The sequence below is a fragment of the Pteropus vampyrus genome, unplaced genomic scaffold (genome assembly GCF_000151845.1).
Source record: "Pteropus vampyrus isolate Shadow unplaced genomic scaffold, Pvam_2.0 Scaffold304, whole genome shotgun sequence".
Taxonomy (NCBI): domain Eukaryota; kingdom Metazoa; phylum Chordata; class Mammalia; order Chiroptera; family Pteropodidae; genus Pteropus; species Pteropus vampyrus.
The window spans coordinates 260,772-274,681 of NW_011889085.1; the positions used below are offsets into that span (position 1 = coordinate 260,772).

At 49.1% G+C, this 13,910-nt stretch overlaps 1 protein-coding gene across 4 annotated transcripts in view; it reads left to right on the forward strand.

The window, feature by feature from the left end:
* The first annotated feature begins 6,349 nt into the window (after nucleotides 1–6,349).
* LOC105303406 (low affinity immunoglobulin gamma Fc region receptor II-like) overlaps nucleotides 6,350–13,910 on the forward strand; it is a 47,402-nt gene continuing 39,841 nt past the window's right edge. The window contains exons 1-5 of one of the 4 annotated variants that reach the window (XM_023521487.1): nucleotides 6,401–6,878; nucleotides 7,217–7,237; nucleotides 7,546–7,800; nucleotides 10,089–10,343; nucleotides 11,911–13,023. In XM_023521487.1, the coding sequence (XP_023377255.1) occupies nucleotides 6,812–6,878; nucleotides 7,217–7,237; nucleotides 7,546–7,800; nucleotides 10,089–10,343; nucleotides 11,911–12,098 (786 nt within the window). In that variant the 5' untranslated portion in view covers nucleotides 6,401–6,811 and the 3' untranslated portion in view covers nucleotides 12,099–13,023. Of the gene's footprint in view, nucleotides 6,879–7,216; nucleotides 7,238–7,545; nucleotides 7,801–10,088; nucleotides 10,344–11,910; nucleotides 13,024–13,910 lie in introns of those variants that run through there. The other 3 variants (XM_023521484.1, XM_023521486.1, XM_023521485.1) reach the window with 3 other exon arrangements.

Here is a 13,910-nt window from a genome sequence, read left to right on the forward strand (position 1 = left end):
CACTTGACGAGGTCTCACCTCTCTTCCCTTTTCAATACCCTATGGGACAGGTGTATGAATTTCTAAAAAATGGGTGCAATCTCATTTAAAGCAAACACCGCCAGCATATTCGTCATCGTGTGGCACGGCAGCTGCGGTGTTCGGCTCTCAGGAGACCTTCCACAGTCAGGGCGATGGGAATGCCACCGAGCTCCCCGCACTCGTGAGCGAAGGGACACTCTCTCCTGCCCTCGTAGCTCTGAGGGGCTGTGAGGAGAACACGACAGTCGCGAATTGCAGCGGAGGTGGACAGTGGCACAAAAACCTGGGGAAAAGTCATTATTTGACTTTTTCTCTGTTTTGGTGGGAGTTTTGTTTGAAGAAGAAAATAGCTTATGTCATCCTGTTTTGTCAAAGGGCAAGAGATGAGCTCTCAGTAAAATTGTAAGTTAAATGCCTTTTACTTTCACCCTTCCGACCCTTCCTGGCCCCCCCCCCCTTCTCACCAGCCCCTCCCTACCTCCTCTCAAGAAACCACCTCTAAGGTGTGATGGCTGTGTCTTCGACCAAAGAAAAATGTGGATTCCAAGAAAACAAAACCTACTCAAGCTAGAACAAAGGAGGAAGACTGTGAACATACAGGAGGGAACCTCAAAGGCTTTGAGAGACAGGAAATAAAGCCAGCCGCAGGCCAGCTGGCTACCTGGAAGTGATACTGAAAGTGGTTTCAGGAAGCCAGGCTCGGAGACATGACCACTGACTGTCCTGGGCTTTGCTCTCCACTTTCCCCCACGCCCCAGTTTGTGTCATTTCTCCCTCTCTCCCCTCTCCTTCCCCGCTTCCTCCCGCCTCCCTCTGCCAGAGGTCTCATTTCACAGGACCTAGCGTGGTCTGACTCTGTGATCTTTCTATTAAGGACCTGCCATCATCTAACTAAATTCTATGTCCCTTAATTTCTAAAGCCAGAGTCTGATTAGTCATTGGTCATTCTAACTCCCCCTGGGCAGTGATGGGACCTGGCCTGAAGCGAGGTCGAGGAGAGTGAAGAAATTAGCCCTTTCAGCTTCGAGCTGGGCAATGGGTGTCCACAGCGCCTATTTTTTCCCCTATGTTGTGACTATTGTAGCTGAGTCTATAAGAAAAATTAATGTAAAATTTATATACTTGTAATTTCAGAAATGCTAGAAGGATGATCAGGTGTGGGACGATTTTTCTTGCTTTTACTTTATTTTCTCCTTTTTTAAATGCAGCTACTAGAATTTGTAGATGTGGCTCCCGTGACACTTCCGTCGGGTGGCATCGCTCTAGAGGCGTACCTAGCAACGAATCGATCCTGCCGAGTCCACCAGGAAGCTGCTGCTGCTTCTGCAAGCCTTCCGTCGGGTGGTGCCTGTCTACACCACATTCCTAGTTGATATGGAAAGTCATTCTCCAGTGAGCACACAGCAGTGGGCATCGCTTTGGCATTCACTTGGTTTCACCTAAAACAATCCCCTGTTTATCTGCAGTCCAGCTCTCGAACTGTCAAGTCCTCTTGATAATCTATTTGGAAGAATTCCCTGACTTTGACACTTGATGCTCTTTCTTGAACACAATTTTTAATTTTTCCTCTAAACCCACGAACCTCCAGCCACAGATATTTTTGCTGTCAACGCACCAGCACCCGTGCATCCATCCTGATCCCACAGGAACCGTATCTGTCAGGCTGGCCTGCTTGATTTTGCTACTAAGGGAGGAGAACTAAACAGATGCTTTGTCATCAAATCAGCTAATCAGTGGGAACACTGACATTCTGTAAGGTACAGAGAGCATCTTGGTACAAATTACCTTGATGGTTTTCTGGGTAAATGTCACCTTGACTGTACTCAATGGCGTTAAACTTCAGCGACTAAATTTTGGACTCATCTGTAAATTGGTGCAGATGCTGTCATGCTCTGTAATATCCAGACAACAAGGGCTTCCTTGTCCCATCTCTTCATGAAGGAAAATATGAAACACCTAAACTTTAAGGAAATATTTCCTTCCAGAATATCATTTTAGAAAAGTGATCAGATTTAGGGAAGTAAAACCTGAAACTCAATAAATGTGATCTGTCTAGTCTTCCTGTGCCCATCTACTCCACTGAGCAAAACCAAGCGTGATGCATTTGTTAGGGCCTCTAGCCTAGAGTGCCCTCGGCCCGGTGATCTTACTCTTGAATTATGGAAAGACAGACAACTGAGACAGTTAGATAGAGCGACACGACAGTCCATGATCCTCGAGTGGGAAGTGCAGATGAGAGCATGCAGGCGGGGGCCGCGAGGGGACCCAGACTTTAGCACTTAAGGGAGGTACGTCCTGGGCCAACTCTCAGCCCTTCTCCGGCCCACGACTTCCTCTTTTACAAAAATGAAGGGTTTGGACTCCAGCACTCCACCCCTACGATGCTCCAAATGAATCCCCTGCCCTTCGATTCTGGTGTCAGCAGCTTGAATCAGCTGTCACTGGATGTCACACTTCACTTTTCTCTTCTCTTTCTTTTTTGCAAAGCAGAAACCTACCGTACAATTTATCATAAATTCAAATTTTGAAACAAGATGTGGACATCTTAGTGCCCTTGCCTCCAGAGGGAATGGGAATGTTCCAGTGATTATTTAGGGGACACTAATTTGAACCACCAAGATCCAATGGCCACAGTAACACTGTCATTGAAAGTGACAGTAAGTGATAACCCAGCTGTTAAGAGGGATTGTGATAATACTAAATTAGCAAGTCTGTTTACGCTAATGACATCAGAAACGAAGTTGGGATAAAAGAATATTAAGGAAGTCTAGATGGCCCAGCAGCACGTGTGAAGGTGACCAGAGTACAACAAAATAAGGGAACTTTGTGCCCACACGGCTGCCTACTCAGAAGCCCGGGGAGAAGCAAAGGCATTCAGGCTGGGAATTCTCCAGGCTGAAAGGTCCACGATGGTCTCTGACTCTAAGAGCGAGCAAGATGGGATCGTAAAGCCCTGACCTTTCTGGGAAGGAGAGCGAAGCTTCCAGAAAAAGTCAAAGGTTAAAAACCCTTGCTAACACTCAACAAAAATAAAAGCTACTTTTAATTGAACATTTGTTAGGTATCAGACAGTGTCCATTTTATAGACGAGGAAACTGAAATTTGAGGGGTTAAATACCTTGTTAAAAAATCCCAGTCTGACTTAAAAAAAATTTTTTTGACTGTGGTTAAAAAAACAAATCCCGCATAACATATAATTTACCACCTTAATCACTTTCAGCTGTACAGTCAGTTTTGTTACGTCTGGACACATTGCCGTGTGACAGACCTTGAGACTTCTTCGTCTTGGAAAACTAAGCCTCTGAACCCAGCTATTCAACAGCAGCCCCACCCACCCCCCACCCCTGCTGCCCCCAGCCCCTGGCAACAGCCATTCTACTTTGTTTCTGTGAGTTTGATGACTTTAGATACTTCATGGACAGTGTTTGCTTTTCATGACTGGCTTATTTCACTAAGCACGCAGCGAGATTTCCTTTTCTTTCTTTTTTTTAAGATCGAATGATATTCCATTCATTGTGTGTATGGACCGCATTTGGTTTATCCATTCAACTGTCAGTGGACATTTGGGTTGCTCCCACCTGTTGGCTATTGTGAATAATGCTGCAATAGACATGAGTGTGCAAGTAGCTCCTCGAGATCTTGCTTTGAGTTCTTTTGGATAAATATCCAGAAGTGGGATTGCTGGATCACGTGGCAGTTGTCTTTAATTATTTGAAGGACCTTCGTACTGATTTCCATAACAGCTGCACCATTTCGCAGTCCCACCATCAGTAGTACGTACGTAAGGCTTCCAATTTCTCCACATCTTCGCTAATACGTGCTATTTTCTGTTCTGTTCTGTTTTGTTTTTTGATAGTGGCCATTTTAATGAGTGTGAGGTGACAGCTTGTGGTTCTGATTTGCATTTCTCTAACAATTAGCGATGTGAAGCATCTTTTCATGTGCTCTTTGGCTATCTTTTGTCTATCTTTTTTGGAGAAACGTCTATTCTATCTTTTTTTCCATTTTTAAATCAGGTTATTTGTTCTTGCTGTACTTGAGTTGTAGGAATTCTTTTTAAAAAAATACACTTATTTATTTAAATTAGTTTTGAGTATACAGTACATTGGTTAGACATCTATAATGTTCATAAACTGATCCCCCCAATTGCTCCCTCCCTCCCCTGGCCCTCCACTTAGCCATCATGTTAATGCTGACTGCATTCCCTCTGCCATGCTCCCCGTGCCCAGCTATCAACTACTAATTTGTACTTCTTTAACCCTTCACGCCATTCTCCCAGCCTCCCAACCCTCCATCCCTCTGTCACCAAATTGTCCACTGTATTTGTGAGTCTGCTCTTGATTAGTTTGTTCTTTTTGTTCCTTAGATACCGCATATAAGTGAAATCGTGTGGTATCTGTCTTTCTCCGTCTGACTTATTTCACTCAGCATAATAACCTCTAAGTCCATCTATGTCGTTGCAAATGGTAGGATTTCATTTTTTTTTAATGGCTGAGTAATATTCCATTTGTATATATGAACCATAATTTCTTTATCCAATCACATGTTGAGGGGCATTTAGGTTGCTTCCATATCTGGGCTATTGTAAATTGCGCCGCTATGAATATTGGAGTTCATAGATCTTTATGAATTGTTTTGGTTTTCTTTGGAAAAATACCTAGAAGTGCAATTTCTGGGTCAAAAGGTATATCTATGTTTAATTTTTTGAGGAACCTCCATACTGTTTTCCATAGCGACTGTACCAATTTGCATTCCCACCAACAATGTATGAGGGTTCCCTTTTCTCGGCATCCTCGCCAACACTTGCTGTTTTTGATTTATTGACAACAGCCATTCTGACAGGTGTGAAGTGGTATCTCATTGAGTTTTAATTTGCATTTCTCTGATGATTAGTGACCTTGAGCATCTTTTCATATATCTGTTAGCCATCTGTATTTCCTCTTTGGAGAAGTATCTGTTCAGGTCTTCTGCCCATTTTTTAACTGGATTGTTTGTTTTTTGTTGTTGTTGAGTTGTATAAGTTCTTTATAAATTTTGGATATTAACTCCTTATCAGATGTATCATTAGCAAATATCTTTTCCCAAACAGTTTTCCTTTGCTGTACGGAAACTTTTTACTTTGCTGTAGTCCCATTTGTTTATTTTTTCTTTTGTTTCCTTTGCTCGAGGAGATATATCTGAAAAGAAATTCCTGTTAGTAATATCAGAGAGTTTACTGCCTATGTTTTCTTCTAAAAGTTTTGTGGTTTCGGGTCTTACATTTAAATCATTAATCCATTTTGTGTCTATTCTTGTATACGGTGTAAGAAGATGGTCCAGCTTCTTCTTTTTGCATGTATCTGTCCACTTTTCCCAGCACCATTTATTGAAGAGACTGTCTTTACCCCGTTGTATATTCTTACTTCCTTTGTCATATATTAAGTGAGTGTATAGGCGTGGATTTATTTCTGGGCTCTCTATTCTGTTCCATTGATCAATGTATCTGTTTTTATGCCAGTACCATGCTGTTTTGATTACTATAGCCTTGTAGTATAGTTTAATATCAGGTAGTGTGGTATTGCCAATGTTGTTCTTCTTTCTCAAGATCGACATGGCTATTTGGGGTTTTTTATGGCTCCATTTAAATTTTAGGATTATTTGTTCTAACTCTCTGAAAAATGCCATTGGCATTTTGATAGGGATTGCATTGACTCTGTAGATTGCTTTGGATAGTATGGCCATTTTAACAATGTTGGTTCTTCCTGCCCGTGAACAGAGTGTATGCTTCCATTTATTTGTATCTTCTTCAATTTATTTTTTCAATGACATAACTTTCTGAAAACAGGTCTTCTACCTTCTTGGTTAATTTGATACCCAGGTATTTTATAGTTGTCGATGCAATTGGAAATAGGATTGTTTTCTTAATTTCTCTTTTTGAAAGTTCATCATTGGTGTAGAGATGTAGAAATATAGTCTGGATAGTAACCCCTTATCAGATAATGATTTGCAAATGTTCTCTCCCATTCTGTAGGCTACCTTTTGACTCTGTTGACTGATGTACAGAAGTCTTAAGTTTGACATAGTTTTATTTGTCTGTTTCTGCTATTGTCGTCCCCATGATCTGATCTTTAGCCACCGTGACCATGTTATATCATGTAGCTCTGCTCGGTCGTACTATACAGTCACCTGCATAGAATATATAGCCCCTGAAATTACTTCTTTATGCCTTTCTTAACAAAACTATTTGTTGCACTTGAAAACTCCTTTGTGGTTGGAGGGTTGGGGGGGGGAAGGGTGTGTGAAGGGCCGATGAAGGAAGGATGATCTTGCCTGTGACGTACTTAGAGATTTTCTTGGGTTCAGTGTTTCCCGTTTTGTTATGGTTGTTTAACATTGATTCTTCTTGGTTGCACATATATATGGGTCTCTATCCCGTCTGGGTCAAAACTCATTTAGAACTTCCTGTATACTGGCCAGAGAGGCAGCACAGGGAGTGACCAGGAAGGGCCCTGACCAAAAAGCCACACGGGCTGCCGCCCAGCTCTGCTTCCTGGTGTTTTCCCCCATCTCCTCAGCAGCACAATAAACCCTGATGCGGTTTTCACAAGCACAAAACACGCTGATTCATGAAAGAATTTGTCTGCTAAGCAGACTCAACGTCTAGTTCGTTACTGCCGATTCCTTAGCGGAGAAGGGATCCTGACTGCTGAAAGCTGCGTGAAGATTAAACAACTTCCTTCCTCTTTCCTCAGTTCATCTTCTAAACCCCAGTGGACGGAGGCCCAGGTCTGGGTCGACTTCGCGGGCCCAAATGCTGCGGAATGTGCATCCCTGGAGCCTGTGGCTGCTTCCACCACTGACTGTTCTGCTGCTGCTGAGTGAGTAGGGGTCCTTCTGGGATCTGCGGTTCAGCCAGACTGAGGACTCCAGGGACCCACGCGCTGAGGGGCGGGCCAGGGTCCTGGCCCTGGCCTCTGGGAACAGATTGAAAGGGGAGAGAGAACCCCGAGTTCTTACCGTCCCCTCGGTCCCTCAGGTCAGAATGCAGACGTCCTTTCACAGTCCCTGCAGCAGTCCTGTTTACCTAGTAGCCTTGCTGGGGGACAGGGACAGCAGACGAGAGGAAGGGGCGCCCTGGCGGGAGGGAGAGCAGGGAAGCGGGCCGCGCGCGGGTCGCGGGGAGGGCGGGGCCCTGACGCGCGCTCTTCTCTTACAGCCTCGGCGGACAGGGAAGCTGGTGAGTCCGCCCGAGCCCCTGGCAGGCGCGGTGCCACTGCCGCGCAGCTGGCGCCATATTTACTGCGAGGGGAAAGTCTGCTCCACCGGGAACCGGGCTTGGGTTCGGCACGGACGGGTTTCTCAGTTTAGCGGGCCCTGGGGTTTGAATCCCGCGGGCCGCACCAAAGTTCAAGACCCAATGGCGCCGAGGGAATGAGGCCGCTGCAGGCCGACCCCAGCTGGGTCTGCAGGCGACCCGGAGCGCTTTGGAATTCAGTCTCTCCAAGGTTATTTGTCCCTGTCCTTTCTGCTCCCCGCCCTCCGCAGGGCTCCCGAAGGCCACGCTGAGCCTTGAGCCCCCTTGGGTCAACGTGCTCCAGGGGGACAACGTGACTCTGACCTGCCAGGGGGCCCCCGGCCCTGGGAGCCCCTCCACCCGCTGGTTCCACAACGGCGACTCCCTGGAGACTCAGGCCCAGTCCAGCTACAGCCTCACGGCCAGCATCAGTGACAGCGGGAACTACACGTGCCACACGGCCCAGACCAGCCTCAGCGACCCCGTGCATCTGGACGTGATCTCGGGTCAGTGGGCCCGGCCGGCGGGGCGGGGGCGGGGCGGTGACAGGTGGCGCCCGTCACCGTCCTCACGCCCCACGCCTCTCCTGCTGCGTGGGGGAGGTAGTGTTTCTCACGTGCGAGGCCATTTTGCCTCGGTTCCGACTGGGCAAGGAGGTGGTGACAAGGTCACAGACGGGCCGCGGGGTGCGAAGGCAGCACAGGGAAATCTTTGCTCCAGAAAACCGTCCTGCCCTCATGGCAGCGTGGTAAGCGCCGGGCTGGAGGCGGACCGAGGCGCAAGCCCCACGAAGGTTGTGCCCGAGCGTCAGGAAGCTGGAGGGAGCACCCCCCCCCGCCCCCACTCGGTAGACGCGGCAGAAGTGGGGGAGGGCGGGGTCGGTCCCGTGGAGGCTCGCAGTCTGCTGCTACGACTTCATCTTTCATTCCTGAATGAGATGGGACTTCAGGAGAGGGTTTTGGTTGAGGGAGTCACGTGATCTGAGTCAGGTTTGGGTGTGTCTCCGAGTGCCGGGTTTAACGGGTTCTGTCCAGAAACCCGCTAACCAGGCCCCGCCGAACGCTGAACGCGCCAGCGGCTCACCTTGCGCTCGACTTCAGCTGCACCTGGGTGCATGACCCCGAACATTGCCACGTGTGAGCATTCAGTGTTAAAATGCTGCTTAAGCCTTAAGATTTTTTGGAGTCTTTTAAGGTCCCTGTACCTACCAGAGGGGGCCCGGCGGCGGCGTCACTTTCCGACCATGGTGCCCTATTGAAAGGAGAATAAATGCTAAATAAATGAAGGGGTTCAGAACAGACCACCCCCACTCGAAGGCGTGCCACTGTGGCCCGTGGGTAAATTTGAGCTGAAAGCAATCGAGATGCTGCAGGCTCACCAGAAACTCTTACCTCTCTAAAGAATTCAAATTAGGAACCTTGCCCATAGTTAAGAGTTATCACCGGAAGTAACTTTTTGTGACCCGTCTGCAGGACAGGACAAACTCCTAATTACTGAACGCCTTCTCATCCCGTTGCGATGACCCTCTTCCCCTCTGAAGCCCCAGGCCCCTCAGCTTGTCCTTAGCTCAGAACGTCACACATCCCCCCTTTTCTGTTTCTGTCCCTGAACCTCTCAGGCCTGCGGGGTCTCTGACTCTCCTGTGTGCGGGGTTCCCATACATGACATTCGCTGGTCTCCTCTCTATTTACTTACTAGAGAAGATGAAAGAACCCTGAGGGTAGAGGAGTTTCTTCCTCCCTGACACACAGGTTTCGGCCTCCAAAACCTGCCCCCACGTCTCAGCTGCCCGTCCCTTCTCTGAGCATTGCTGCCCCCCAACAGCTGAGTGTGCTTCTGACTTTTCCTGCAAAAATGCGAAAGTAGAGATTAAAAAAACCTTGACTTGGAAGGGCCATCAGAGGGAACCCCCCTGGCCCCACCCCTGCACTGTGCAAAGAAATCAAGCTCGTGGGATCCTAGAGCCCAGGAGCTGCTGGTGGGGCCCAAACCAGAATCCTGACTTTACTTTCATTTCCTGCTGTCTCAACCACAGCGCCTTGCCTTTTGTGTACGGAATATGGTTTTCGTAAGTGAGTTTTCATTTAAATAAGACGTAATAAATTCTACTGTTTATTTCAATAGTAATTAGAGCGATTGGATTTTTTTTTTTCTAGGAAGTTTTTTGAGACATTCTTTATAGACTTGTCCTCCAAGGTAGCTGAATTTTGGAATCTGATTACTCTGCCATCAGTGAAGGGAATGGCAGGTGTTTGTAGGCAGGGTGGGAAAGCCATTTTACATTTGAAAGCTTGTTTTAATTCTCTTGTTCAAAGTCACAAGTGAATATTGAATTCAGAAGGTCACACTTTATATCTTTCAGGGATGGAAGAATCCATTCAGGTGGGTGAGCCTCCACCTGTTGCTAATGCAGTTAATGGCTGCCACCCTCACTTCCCAAAGCTTGTTCAAAAGTTGCCATTAAATTAGTAATCTCCAGACCACAAGTGCTGCATCCACACAAACTTTCAGGTCCTGCCACTAGCCCCTCAGTTACCAGGGCTCAGCCATCCCCCATCCCAGGATTTTAAATTCCTCTCCCTCCCCCTTCTGAAGACTTCTGTCCTTCAGAGTCACACAGACTCACAGGCACCATCGTATTCTCCTGTAAGAGAAAGCTCACGTCTGCCATGAGCATCTTCAGCTCCTCCGGCTGACATCCTTCTACATTCTCTGGGTAACGTGGCCCCGAGCCCAAGCCTGCAAGGGCCTTGCCATTCAGCCTCAGACCCTTCCCTCCATGTCCGTCTTTCAGGCTGGCTGCTGCTCCAGACGCCCCGCCTGCTGTTCCAGGAGGGCGAGTCCATCATGCTGAGGTGCCACAGCTGGAAGGACAAGCCTCTGTACAAGGTCACGTTCTTCCACAACAAAACATCCAGAAAGTTTTCCAACACGAACTTCTTCTTCTCCATCCCACGAGCAAACGGCAGCCACAGCGGCGAGTACCACTGCACGGGGTTCATAGGGAAGATGCGGCACTCGTCACCACGCGTGAGCATCACTGTCCAAGGTGGGGACCGAGCCTGGTCAGGGAAGCTCGGGCCTTGGAGGGTGGACAGGGCAAAGACTGTCGGCCCGTTTCTGACTTCAGTACTTGTGTTCTCCTGAGTGGGCGTCTCTGACATCAGGGGTCCCTCAAAGTCTGAGCCGTACCCGATTGCTGTGTGGGCTGCAGCTCTGTTCCCGCTCCCTCCTCAGGGAGTATAGAAATGGGTGTCCTTCACCTGGAGTTTTACCTCTCAAGGGACATAAGCTGACTTTTCATCCTCCCAAATTTGTGTACTTCTTTTCACCTCATTCAGATCACTCCACCTTGTCACATGCCCATCTGTCTCTAGGATTCTGAGGCCTGCTTGTCTCTCCCCACACACCTTCTCGGCCTAGGCCCAAATCTCAGCTCGGGGCAGCCACGCTGGCACGAGAGTTTCCCCACATACACAGAACTAGGCCCTGACTGCTCTTGAGAGGTTGTGCATCCTGAGACCCAGGTCATGCCCTTTCAGGGGACACTGCAAGCTGTTTCTGCCCCACTAGAGCTGGACAATGAACAGCGCCCAGTCTCTGGCTCAGGGGGTTGGTGAGAAGCGCAGCCGATGTGGTCTGCGGGTTCTCTGCCGTCCCCAAAGGCTGTGCCTTGGTCAGAGGACTCCTCGAGAGGCTTTTCAGAAGGAAAGGTCTGTGCTCAAATTAATGCAGGGCATGCTGTGTACTCAGTTCTCTTTTTCTATTCATGATGCACGTCAAAGGTTTCAAGAAGCCCTGTTGTAAAAAAATAAATAAATAAATAAAAAACAAAACTTTTAAACCATAAAAGTTTTGTTTATGACTAAGTGTTTATGACACTTATGACTAAGTGTCATAAGGCATTTGCTAAACCTGCGTGACCACAAAACCTTTTCTTCCGTAACTTTGTCAGGGAAGAAGAAATGCCCTCTACCCTTCTGGGTTCTTTCCTCTGGTCTAATAATTAAATTGACATGAAATGGATTAACAAGATTAGATGAGCAAATTCAATTACACATGTACCTACGGGAACCCACAGATGGGACAAGCTATAGGGCCTGGAGCTTCAGAGGGGAGGAGGGTCATTGCAGGACGATAAGAAAAGCAGGTGTTCAGTAATTAGGAGTTTGTCCTGTCCTGCAGACAGATTATAAAAAGTTATTTCTGATGATAACTCTTACTATGGGTAAGGCCACTAATTTGATTTTTTAAGGGAGAGGCAGGAGTTTCTCATGAGCCTGTAGTGTCTCGATTGCCTTTAGCTCAAAATTACCCACATGCCAAAGTGGCACGCCTTGGGGTGCGGAGCTGTTCTGAACCCCTTCTACTTCTATTAATGTCCCTGCAAACAGATGTGCCCAAAGTCACCCTTTGACACGTGCTGATCGGTGTTTTATTTGGTAAGGCGCAGAGATGAAGTGTTCTGAAGACTTCAGACCTGTCTGCTCTTGACCTGAGCCTGAGCCCCTGGCTCTTGGCAGCTGTCACGAAGGCTTCCCAGCGGGGACCTGGCTGTAGATACAAATTTCTGCCTCACCAGCTGTCATTTTCTCACGTTCCGCCTCTCCCCTTAGGTCCGGCAGTTCCCTCCATCTCCCCACTCTTTCCACTGTGGCCCCAAATCACTTTCTGCCTGGCGATGGGACTCCTGTTTGCAGTGGACACGGGGCTGTACTTCTCTGTGCAGAGAGACCTTCGGCGCTCAATGGGGGACTGGATGAATGGCAAAGTCACATGGAGCAAGAGCCCCGAGGACAAATGACCATATTCCGTGCTGTCACACGGCAGCACATCCCTTTCCTCCCTCAGCCCCTAGACGGCGAGCTGGGCAAGGAGCCTCCCACCAGGCCTGAAGTCTCAGGTTAGACCCCATCGGGCTGGCCCTGGCTGAGTTCCTGAAGGTCAAGGCACAGCCCGGCCGCCCAGCTCTACAAGGACTCACCCAAGTGTGTTTTCACTGATCGCAGGCAGGCTCCTCTAATATAAGGAAACTTGGTAAATCCTTCTTCCGCTTTCAAACTAACCCCAGCAATCCCACCGCTTCTTAGTATTCTGGGACCTCTAGCACCGTGGCCACGCTGCTGCCACCCCCACTGGATCGTGACAGACTCCTGACGGTCCCTGTGCTCGCCCCGGAGGTCCTACAGTTAATTCTCAGCACAACTGCCAAAGCGACCTTCTTAAAATGTGCGTTTTGTCTGTCACTTCTTTGCTCAAAGCCTTGCGATAGCTTTCCCCTACACTCGGGGTAAAAGAGGAAGCCTTTGCAAGGTTCCGCAGGGCACTCCGTGACCTTCCTCCCCACTGCCGCTGACCTCATCCATCTGGTTCCCTGCTTTCTTAAACACACATTATACTTCCTACTAGGACTTGTGTTACTTCCTGTTTTTGGAATGTTCTTTCTGACAGATATCATGTCACGCTTCATCGTGGTTTTTACTCAAATGTCACCTCAGCCGCTCCCTCTCCTTGGTCATTCACCCCCCTCCCCATCCCTGAATGCCCCCAACCTGCTTAATTTTCTCCCTTGTCCTTATTGCCAAAGGATTCTGCCTGTGTCCTCCTGCTCGTTTCTGGTCCGACCGCCCCTCCTGCCCCCTGTGCGTGAGCCCCAGGAGGCCAGGGCCTTAGAGTCTCCCTCAGTGTCTGCACATGACAAAGAACTCAATAAATGTTTGTGGAATGGATCAATTCTTTAGTAAATTTAGAGAATTTTAAACCTAGAAAACCCTTAGGAGTGATGCGGCCCCATCTCCTCTCTTTAAACTGCGCAGCTGTGGCCCAGGGTTGGGGTGCCTGCTCAAGGACATACAGGCTGCTGGTGTCCCAGACTTTTCTATGCGCAGTTTGGGGTAAACGACACGTTTTGTTCCACGACTTGCTTTTTGTGCTCAGTTTGGGTCACAGCACCCCCCACCACACCGCGTCTATTTAAGTCACCGCTTCAGTGTCCGTTCTACCCATGGAGAAACTCAAACGACGTCCCTAAACAGGGTGGGCGAACACAGCAGTGTGTGTGCGGTAGGCCCCTCCGAGTGAGCACGAAAGCGGGGAACGACGCTGCCCCGCGATGCCGTGCTTGCCGTCCAGGGGCCGCCGTGCTGGCTTCGGCACGGCGGGACTCGGGCGGGATGGGTTGGCGGGTTTCGGGGCTGCTGCGGGCTGGGAGGGACGGCCGGGGGAGCCGCGACAGGGCAGTCCCAGAGCAGGCCAGCTCGCCCCGGGCCGGCCAGCTTTGCCTTCCGAGTCGGGACCCTCCTCTTGCAGGCCCTCGGCTGAAATGTCCCGACTCTGGCCCCAGCCTGGCCTCCGGGAGTGAGTGAGTTTGAAGCTGGCAGCTTACGAAAGGCTGAGGGTGGACGCAGGAGCCGCGCGCCGGCGCCGGCCTGAGCTCGGGCCGCGACTCGCCGGGCTCGGAGGGCGCTGCGCCACCCGGGCGGAAAAGAGCCGCTGACGGAGCAAGGGGTCAGGGCCTCGCTTCCAAAACGCAGTCGTTTCCTCTGAATCAGGCAACTCGCAGAAGTCACATAAAGCTCCGTCCCGGGTCCCTCCAGTTCCTGGAGTCGAACGACGC